Genomic DNA, 10849 nt, shown 5'->3' on the forward strand with positions numbered 1-10849 from the left:
AAGGGGGGGGGGGAGAAGTGTTGTGACCTTGAGGTGTGATCGTCTTAAGAGCCAACTCATGCTTTCTGTGGTTGCTGAATTATGGAAAAATGTGCGAAATGTACAGGAGCAACTTGGGGATCTGCGATGGACGTGTGCCAGCAAGCCATTGGGATAACGGCTGACAAAGTCGGCTCTGGTGCCTGAAAGCTCATGTTAAGGTGCCAAAAAACCTCTTTCTTAAGATTGGCTGTTAACTCCTCGGAGCATTCTGCTGCACATTGAAGGTGCAAATCTCTTGTTCACACTTTTGATTCTTCCTGCAAGGAACAAGCAGTTTTAAATGTGACAAAATGTTGCCTGCTGCCCTATATTTGGACTTGGGTCTGAAGAATCCCTTAAAGAGCGTGACTCACAGTTCCTTCGTTTATTTTTATTCAAGATTCCGATATTCCCTTCTTCCTCCAGCCTCAAGGAAGTCGATAGAGAAACAATCAACAGAAAACAACACATCGTTTATACCACAGAGTCGTAGTTTTACTGATATTTAAACCCCCACTTTAAAATAGTTTACCCCGTTCTGAGTACTCCAGCTTTTTTAGGAGTGTGGTAGCTGCTTCACAAGGCTGCGTTGATTTTTTAAAATGATGATCTATTTTATTTTAAATCACCTTTTCACAGAGAAAACGAGTGATTCCCCTGGGCCTAAGGGCAAAACCACACTGTTTTGTTCATAGGGATCTATGTTACACAGAGTCACAGCATTGGTTCCTCCAGTATATTATGGTCTATAGTGACTTAACAGTGATTCCCCAGGGTTTCAGGTATTCCCAGCCCTACCTGAGGACACCAGGGATTGAACTTAGGACCTTCTGCATAAAGAACAAATTTTCTGCAATGAGCTACAGCCCTCCCCAAACCTACATCTATCAAGACAACTTGTGGGCAAAGTTAGACTTCATATTTTCTAAAATGCAAACTAGAAGCTGCTGGTACAGGAGGAAGGCTTGTCAATGGCCTTTTTGCCACAGGGGTGGAATCTACACACATACAAAAAACACTGTGAAAAACGTTTTGAAAGAAATACATTGAATTTGCCATAGCCCACTGTCGCCATCTAGTGTCACATTTGTATATTGCACTTTACAACACACTTGAAACATTTTATTTGCAGCTGTATAGCTGAGTCCAGGGGACGCGGGTGGCACCGTGGGTTAAACCACAGAGCCTAGGACTTGCCGATCAGAAGGTCGGCGGTTCGAATCCCCGCGACGGGGTGAGCTCCCGTTGCTCGGTCCCTGCTCCTGCGAACCTAGCAGTTTGAAAGCACCTCAAGGTGCAATTAGATAAATAGGTACCGCTCCGGCGGGAAGGTAAATGGCGTTTCCGTGCGCTGCTCTGGTTTGCCAGAAGCGGCTTAGTCCTGCTGGCCACATGACCCAGAAGCTGTACGCCGGCTCCCTCGGCCAATAAAGCGAGATGAGCGCCGCAACCCCAGAGTCGGTCACGACTGGACCTAATGGTCAGGGGTCCCTTTACCTTTACCTTAGCTGAGTCCAGGTAGGGAAGGGGAGTTTAACCAGTCACTTTGATGCTGCAGGGAAACATACTGAATGCCATGCCTACTTTGGTCCATAATGCGGATGCTTAAGGCCTTCTCCTGCACCCACCTGATTCTACTCTCTAGGTGGTCTCTTCCCATCGTTTTGATCCAGCTGAGCTTACTTATAATTTCAGAGCTCATCTTGGAGAGGAGGGATATGTTTCTTTAAAAGAGCTTCTGTAATGATAGGCTTTGCAGAGGAAAATTAAGCACACATAACTCTGCCCTTAGTCAGATAAGAAATTCATATCTTGCAGCTTCCTCCTTTCCTTCAAGCATTGGACAAAACACTTTCCAAGTTATTTTGGTGTGTATGATTTGTATTAACGGGTCTGTGGCTGTATATTCAAATGTGACTGGACTTGCATTTTGTGAATACAGTCGAACCTCTATTTACCATCGCCTCTTCTTATGGTTGTTCCAAGTCACGATCATGGCAAACCCGGAAGTAACCTGCGGGTGGGCTGCCGTTCGGGCATGCGCAGGAGTGGCGGTTGGCCTGCGCACATGCGCACAACGGCACCTCTCCCAGCGACCTGTTTTGACCTCCAGGCGGACCTCTGGAATGGATTATGGTCGCAAATAGAGGTTCCACTGTATATACCAGCAGTTGTTGTTGTTTAGTCATTTAGTCATGTCTGACTCTTCGTGACTCCATGGACCAGAGCTCGCCAGGCACTCCTGTCTTCCACTGCCTCCCGCAGTTTGGTCACACTCATGCTGGTAGCTTCGAGAACACTGTCCAACCATGTCGTCCCCTTCTCCTTGTGCCCTCAATCTTTCCCAACATCAGGGTCTTTTCCAGGGAGTCTTCTCTTCTCATGAGGTGGCCAAAGTATTGGAGCCTCAGCTTCAGGATCTGTCCTTCCAGTGAGCACTCAGGGCTGATTTCCTTAAGAATGGTTAGGTCTGATCTTCTTGCAGTCCGTGGGACTCTCAAGAGTCTCCTCCAACACCATAATTCAAAAACATCAATTCTTCGGCGATCAGCCTTCTTTATGGTCCAGTTCTCACTTCCATACATCACTACTGGGAAAACTATAGCTTCAAAACATGACTCTACCAGGATTTTATGTTGCAAGGATTTTCTGTACATTGATTTTGTGAGAAATTGCTTCGTTATGCCATGAGAAAAGCAAAAGGAACCACTGATTTAGAAATAACTGTTTGACTAAGCGCATTGATGTTTTGAAAGGGCCTTCTGTATGGTTAAAATATGTATTATTTTTATTTATACCAGGGAGGCATGCCTGTAGGCCTGGCACCTAAACCTTTGCAGATTCTGTATGGACACACCAATGAAGTTTCTTGTGTTGGCATCAGTACAGAACTGGACATGGCTGTGTCAGGGGGCAGGGTGAGTTTGCTTGCTATTTCCCCAACTACACTGAAAGCAAATAACTGTCCCGTGATTTAATTTTCAAGTCTTGGGCGACCTCATTTATGTGCTTCATTCTTACCCCTTCCATTTACGCTCGCGAGTTGTGTTTTTAGGCTGCACTGCTGCTAGGCAGACTTATTCTGGGAATAAGTCCCAATGAACACAGCGAGACTTAATTCTGAGTACATATGTACAGGATTGTACAGTTGCATGTTCAAAATGTGACGTCCTTCTTTAAAGGGAAGGAACGTTTAAAGAAGATTGGGAAATGTTTATTGAATATATGGGGGGAAATTGTGTACGTTGGAAAACGTTGGCAGCATTAAGATAAATTCAAACAGTTTTGATGGATGTAATAATGGAATGCTGAATGGTTTAGTTTATATAAAATATGCAGGGATTTATGTTATGCAAAATGAACCATGGAAAGAGAAGAAGGGAAGTCATTGATATTTTAAGGTTGTTTAAATGAATTTTTAAAATAGCAATATGTGTGTGTGTGTGTGTGTGTGTATGTATGTAAATGTTTTTTGCTTTTGCTTTCATATTTATTTCCGAAATCGTTCCTTCTCCTCCTCCTTTCTTTTAAAGTGAAGGGTGAAGAAGGAAACCTGGTGTATCTGATGAAATAGAAATATAGAATTAAAACATGCACACACATTGCAGATCAGGGAAAACCCAAAACGGCCCCAAACCTGACAAATGATAAGCCAAGCAATTAATTGATACTGTATAGGTGGAGCCAGAAGGGACGCGGGTGGCGCTGTGGGTAAAACCTCAGCGCCTAGGACTTGCCAATCATATGGTCGGCGATTCGAATCCCCGCGGCGGGGTGAGCTCCCGTCTTTCGGTCCCAGCTCCTGCCCACCTAGCAGTTCAAAAGCACCCCCAAGTGCAAGTAGATAAATAGGTACCACTTTATAGCAGGAAGGTAAACGGCGTTTCCGTGTGCTGCGCTGGTGCTGGCTTGCCAGAGCAGCTTCGTCATGCTGGCCACGTGACCCGGAAGTGTCTCCGGACAGCGCTGGCCCCCGGCCTCTTAAGCAAGATGGGCGCACAACCCTAGAGTCGGACACAACTGGCCCGTACGGGCAGGGGTACCTTTACCTTTACCTTAGGTGGAGCCAGAGCAGAAGATGGGGAAAGGCAACTGATGCTGATTTTGTCCCCATCTTCCACCCTGTTGTGTTCTCCAAGGGCTGAGACTGCTGAGAAAGGATGCCGCCCCCTGGACCGGTTATAAGTAAGGCAGGTCCATGGGCAGGGGCACGTTAAGGATGGTGGGGCTGTACCCCATTATTGGACCAGCCTACACTGCCTCCCCTCAGTGTCTTTTGTGTGTGTGTTGCTCTATTTCTAACAGAGCTGCTCTCATCACTGGGATTCTCAGTTCAAAACACCCCTGTTTTAAACCGAGTTTTAAGACACCCCTGCCCGTACTGCTGCCATGCAGAATGCTTCACATGGTTCCACATATGCTAAAAAAATCAATTGAAACCTGAAGGAGTGCCTCCACCCCCATCGTTCAGCCCAGACACTGAGGTCCAGCACCGAGGGCCTTCTGGCGGTTCCCTCCCTGCGAGAAGCCAAGTTACAGGGAACCAGGCAGAGGGCCTTCTTGGTAGTGGCGCCCACCCTGTGGAACGCCCTCCCATCCAGTTTCAAGGAAATAAATGCCCTCCCATCCAATTTCAAGGAAATAAACAACTACCTGACTTTTAGAAGACATCTGAAGGCAGCCCTGTTTAGGGAAGTTTTTAATGTTTGATGTTTTATTGTGCTTTTAATATTCTGTTGGGAGCTGCCCAGATGGGCGGGGTATAAATAATAAATAAATAATTTTATTTTATTTTATTTATTTATGTATTTATTTATTATTATTATTATTATTATTATTATTATTATTATTATTTAGTTGTTTTTGTTTGTTGTCTTAGAACACTTTTTGAATGGGTGGCTTTTTCTTTCTCCCTTCTGAACAGGACGGCACTGTGATTGTGCATACGATTCGGAAAGGTCAGTACGTGAAGACTCTGCGACCGCCCTGTGAGAGAGCTCTCTTGCTCACTGTCCCAAATCTCGCCATCTCCTGGGAAGGACATATTGTCGTCCACACCAGTGTAGAAGGAAAGACAACTCTCAAGGTATGGGGACAGCCAGACTCGCAAAGGCTTAGAAGCATGTGTCTTTGTTTTATTTTGCTTCCAGGGTGGGGGTGGGGGGGATTGGAGAGGGAATCAGTAGTACTTCTTATGTCAACTGGGCACTCTTAGGCCAATTCTTACCTTCCCTCCCCACCCCACCCCACATTGCCCCCTCCTAACCTATTTTTATACAGTGGTACCTCTGGATACGAACGGGATCCGTTCCGGAGCCCCATTCGCATCCTGAAGTAAATGTAACACACGACTGCGTGGGTCGTATTTCGCCGCTTCTGCGCATGTGTGTGACGTCATTTTGAGCATCTGCGCATGCGCGAGCGGCGAAACCCAGAAGTAACGTGCTCCATTACTACTGGGTTGCCGCGGAGTGCAACCTGAAAATATTCATCCCAAAGCTACTTCAACCCGAGGTATGACTGTAATGTGAACCATCCTGATACCTTTGGATTAAATAATACAGTCATACCTTGGTTGTCAAATGTCCTGGAACTCAAACCTTTTGGGTCCTGAATGCCGCAAAGTGATTGTTCCAGTTTGTGAATGTTCTTATGGAACCCGAATGTCTGAAGGGGCTTCCACGGCTTCTGGTTGGCTGCAGGAGCTCCCTGCAGCCAATCAGAACCTGTGATTTGGTTTCCGAACGTTTTGGAAGAACAGACTTCTAGAACAGATTCCGTTTGACTTCCAAGGTACGACTGTAATACAGTGGTGCCTCGCAAGACGAAAAGAATCCGTTCTGTGATTCTCTTCGTCTAGCGGTTTTTTCGTCTTGCGAAGCAAGCCCATTGACGGATTAGCGGCTTTTAGCGGCTTATCTGCTGATCGGATCAGCGGATAAGCGGCTTAGAAAAAGGGGGGGAAAGGAAAAAAACCAGCAGGAACTCGCAAGACATTGTCGTCTTGCGAAGCAAGCCCATAGGAAATTCGTTTTGTGAAGCACCTCCAAAACGGAAAACTCTTTCGTCTAGCGAGTTTTCCGTCTTGCGAGGCATTCGTCTTGCGGGGCACCACTGTAATAATGATGGCGATGATGATGATGATGATGATGATGATAATAATAATAATAATAATAATAATAATAATATCCTTCTTTCTTAAGCTCATGGGCTCAGATTCTCCCACCAGTGTGTAGCACACCTAGCACAAATTAAACCTTATTTATTTATGTAAGAACGTAACCTTTAAAACCACCACATCGCTATGTGACGGAGCTGTTCCGCCAGGCCTTTGGGCAGGATGCAGTTTGACTGACTTTCCTTTGTATAAAACAAGCCCAAAGGAGGCCCCCAACCCGCTCACCGGTCCTTGTATGATCAGTGGAAACAGTTGGTCCTGGCAATTATTAAACACTCTCAGTTCCACCCTGATAATCGCCACCTGCCCAGATTTTAACTTGTCTGAATTAATTTTAAGAGGTATTTAATTAACCGATGTCTGTTTTTATGCGTATTGTGTTGTTTTTATGACGTTAGCCGCTCTGAGCCTGGCCTTGGCCGGGGAGGGCGGGATACAATTATTATTATTATTATTATTATTATTATTATTATTATTATTATTATTATTTAACAAGTATACCTCCAACATGGCCTACTCATTATTGGGCTGCCTCCAAAAAGAGTTGAAGCAGTTGCTAAATCAGACACGCTCGTGCCTGCGCCCAGTTGCAAAATGGCTCCTTCAGATGTCACAATAAATCACCACAGAAAGGAGTTCTGAAACAGAAACTGCCAATGAATTGCAGACAGGTGTGTTGGCTGAACCTTGACAGGCTTGTGTTGTTCTTAACCGTGTCTTGTTTAAAACAAGCCAACCGCACCAGGAAGAACTTTCCGGTCGTAAGAGCTGTTCCGACAGTGGGCTCCCTTGGAAAGTGGTGGGCTCTCCTTCACGTGGAAGTTTTTAAGCAGAGGTTGGCTGGCCATCTGTCATGGATGCTTTAGACAAGATCTCTGCACTGCAGGGAGTTGGACTCAATGATTCGCAGGATCCCTTCCCCATGTGTCAGGGAACTGACATCAGAGGCACGGGAGAAGGAGAGGGTCACTGATTCTGCAGGGGAAGGTCCAAGTGCTAGAGGGAGACTTAGCCGGGAAGAAGGGGAAGAGAATGAGTGTAACACCAGGGAACCAGGAGAGCAACGGGACAGGGAGGTGCAGGGGCTCCAGGACTCTTCGTTGGAAGTTAGCGAGGAGAGCCCAAGCACCCCGCTGCCCACGCCCACCCTGCGCAGGAGACTCCCGCGCAGTGAGAGGCGGAGACGATTGGGCGTCAAACAACTCTTATGTTGGCAACGCTTTAAGAAACGCCCACAGACAGATTCTACGAGTGACTAAGGGCAGCCACGCTGAGATGGGCTGTGCAGTCCGGAGGGTTTAACCAGGCAATCCAATGCTCAAACGGGGCAGGATTACGCACAAGTAACTCCCAACCACTACAGCATGATTCTAAGTTGGCTTGTTTTTAACGAAGCGTGGTTAATATTAACTACCATTTGTGGCTTGGATCACACACCAAACTGCAGTAGCTCTAAACTGAAGTAAAAAGCTTCTTTTTTATTTATTTTTATTTTACTTTGACAAAGTAATAAGAATAAATAAATAAGAATAAAAATGTACACCCCACCTCCGAGATCATTGCATTGTAACTATCTAACCTCCCAAAATTTCAACACCTGTTTCGATGGTTTGACCCCTTTTCTGTTTTAACAGTACAAATTCTACAAACTCATTTCATATCTCCTCAAAATCATTTCTCCTGCATATTCCCCGTCATACCTTAATGGCACATGCTACTTTATTGTTAATAGCTATATCCCACACCTCTTTATACCATTCTTCCATTTTGTACTCTGCTTGCCCCTTCCACTTCCTGGCTATAATAATTCGTGCAGCTGTCAGTAAATTTGTGAGCAGGTCCTTCATAGCCTGCGAACCTTCCAGCCCATCGTAAATTGATGATGATGCTACCTGTGGACTTTTGGTCAGCTTTAACCCAGTGACTTCTGTTATCTCCTCAAAATAGAAGCTTCTAAACGCCTCCTCAGAGAAGGAAAGTACATGAGCCAGAAGAAGGTGGAGGGTTGACTCATAGAATCATAGAGTTGGAAGAGACCCCAAGGGCCATCAAGTCCAACCCCCTGCCAAGCAGGAAACACCATCAGAGCACTCCTGACATATGGTTGTCAAGCCTCTGCTTAAAGACCTCCAAAGAAGGAGACTCCACCACACTCCTTGGCAGCAAATTCCACTGTCGAACAGCTCTTACTGTCAGGAAGTTCTTCCTAATGTTTAGGTGGAATCTTCTTTCTTGTAGTTTGGATCCATTGCTCCGTGTCCGCTTCTCTGGAGCAGCAGGAAACAACCTTTCTCCCTCCTCTATGTGACATCCTTTTATATATTTGAACATGGCTATCATATCACCCCTTAACCTCCTCTTCTCCAGGCTAAACTTGCCCAGCTCCCTTAGCCGTTCCTCATAAGGCATCGTTTCCAGGCCTTTGACCATTTTGGTTGCCCTCCTCTGGACTCATTCCTATAAAACAGAGTTTCCCAAACTTGGGTCCCCCACTGTTTTTGGACTACAATTCCCATCATCACTGACCAATGGTTCTATTAGCTAGGGATCATGGGAGTTGTTGTCCAAAAACAGCTGGAGACCCAGGTTTGGGAAATCCTGATGTAAAGGATAAGTCAGTGTTTACTGCATTGCCTGAAACGTTTTCCATGTGTTGGTGGCAGAATACACCTCATTCCCACGTAATTGTCAAGAAGCATAATGCTCTTTCATATGTGGTGGACATGTAAAAAGGTAAAAGAATATTGGCAAATGATTTATAATGAATTGGAAAAAAATGTTTCAAATTATTTTCCCAAAAAACAGGGTCCTTTCTGTTGGGGATAACTCAGAGTGAAATTCCCAGGTGTCAGAAAAGGTGATTTATGTATGCAACAGCTGCGGCCTATGTTTTGTTAGCCCCCAAATAGAAAATGAGCGAAGTCCCAACCCAGAAAAATTGGCAACTTAAGTTGACAGAATATGCACAACTTGCAGACTTAACATATAGAATAAGAAAACAAGAAGAACATACGTTTAAAGAAGAAGGGGAAATGTTTAATGAATATATGGAAAATAATTGTGTACAGCTGAAAACACCGACAGCATTAAGATAAATTCACCAGTGTAAATAACTTTTGATGGATGTAATAATGGAAAACCGATTGGTACAGTTTTTGTAAAATATGCAGGGATATAAGATATGCAGAATGAACCATGGAAAGAGAAGAAGGGAAGTCATTGATACCTTAAGGATGTAAAAGGTTTATTTGAAATTGTAAAACAGAAAATGAATCAAAATTATGTTTATAAAAAAGAAGCACAATTTAAAATTGCTGCAGGCTGGTGTGAGCAAAAGCTTGGCTTTTCTCTGTCTCTCTGCCTCTTTCTTTCTCACAGTATTTATCTGCCTCTGTTCTGAAGAAATGCCTTCATTATGCAGTCTCCTGCAATCAATTCTGCTTTGTTTTTCTCAGGATAAAAATGCACTACATCTCTATTCTGTGAATGGAAGGTATTTGGGCTCCGAGAGCCTGAAAGAGGACGTGTCGGATCTGTGTGTGGCTGGGGAATATATTGTCACGGGGAGCCTACAGGGATTTCTATCGATACGAGATCTCCACAGGTAACGAGAACGGTTGGGAGGGGCAGGAAGTACCGTATTTTTTGCTCTATAAGACTCACTCCCCCCCCCCTTAAAAGGATTGGGAAATGTGTGTGCGTCTTATGGAGCAAATGCAGACTGCACAGCTATCCTAGAAGCCAGAACAGCAAGAAGGATTGCTGCTTTCACTGTTCTGGCTTCTGAAATTCAGAATTATTTTTTTCTTGATTTCCTCCTCCAAAAACTAGGTGCGTCTTGTGGTCTGGTGCGTCTTATAGAGCGAAAAATACGGTACTTCAACTGAAGCTGCTTCCATAGCTGGGGCTGCTGACTGCCCAGCGTTCCTTGGTTCTCGACTTAAAAGTTTAACCGTGAACCAACTGTTGACGTTTGCTTAGCCACAATCCCGGTACTCGGGGCTGCCGAAATAAATTCAGGGTTTTCTTACTATTTGCTGGCGGGAAGGTAAACGGTGTTTCCGTGCGCTGCTCTGGTTCACCAGAAGCGGCTTAGTCATGCTGGCCACATGACCCGGAAGCTGCACACTGGCTCCCTTGGCCAATAAAGCGAGATGAGCGCCGCAACCCCAGAGTCGGCCATGACTGGACCTAATGATCAGGGGTCCCTTTACCTTTATCCCTATAATTCCAAAAAGGAAAGCTTCTCTTCTTTTCGTTTCAGTGCATATAGAGTTCTAGTTGCTGTTGTCACATATGCAAATATGTGACAGATATGCAAATATATATCAAAAGGTTCCCCACTCCTGCTTTGAAACCATCTTCGTCCTTTCTGACGTTGGACCTCCCACAACCATAAGGCCTACCAGTCAATGTCAATATTCTCCCTGTATCCAGACATCCTCATCTAAAATATACCTTCGGCGCATTTCTAGGGGTTGCTAACCAGGCTGTTCTGTTTCCATTTATTTCAGCCTCAGCCCCAGCAGCTCCCCGTTGGCCATGCGACTGCCGATACGCTGTGTCTCTGTGACCAAAGAGTCCAGCCATATTCTGGTGGGCCTCGAGGACGGCAAGTTGATCATCATCGGCGTCGGGAAGCCGGCAGAG

General features: G+C 45.2%; 1 protein-coding gene across 4 annotated transcripts in view; it reads left to right on the top strand.

The window, feature by feature from the left end:
* NBEAL1 (neurobeachin like 1) overlaps nt 1-10849 on the top strand; it is a 142931-nt gene that overhangs the window by 127891 nt on the left and 4191 nt on the right. For all 4 annotated transcript variants that reach the window (XR_014007218.1, XM_081190962.1, XM_081190961.1 and 1 more), the window contains 4 exons: nt 2823-2939; nt 4946-5107; nt 9655-9803; nt 10714-10849. Coding sequence is in view for 3 of the 4 variants with exons in the window: in XM_081190962.1 (XP_081047088.1) it covers nt 2823-2939; nt 4946-5107; nt 9655-9803; nt 10714-10849 (564 nt within the window). In the remaining variant the exon portion in view is untranslated. The remainder of the gene's footprint in view (nt 1-2822; nt 2940-4945; nt 5108-9654; nt 9804-10713) is intronic.

Source organism: Podarcis bocagei (assembly GCF_964188305.1).
Source record: "Podarcis bocagei genome assembly, chromosome: 1".
In the NCBI taxonomy this organism is placed as follows: Eukaryota; Metazoa; Chordata; class Lepidosauria; order Squamata; family Lacertidae; genus Podarcis; species Podarcis bocagei.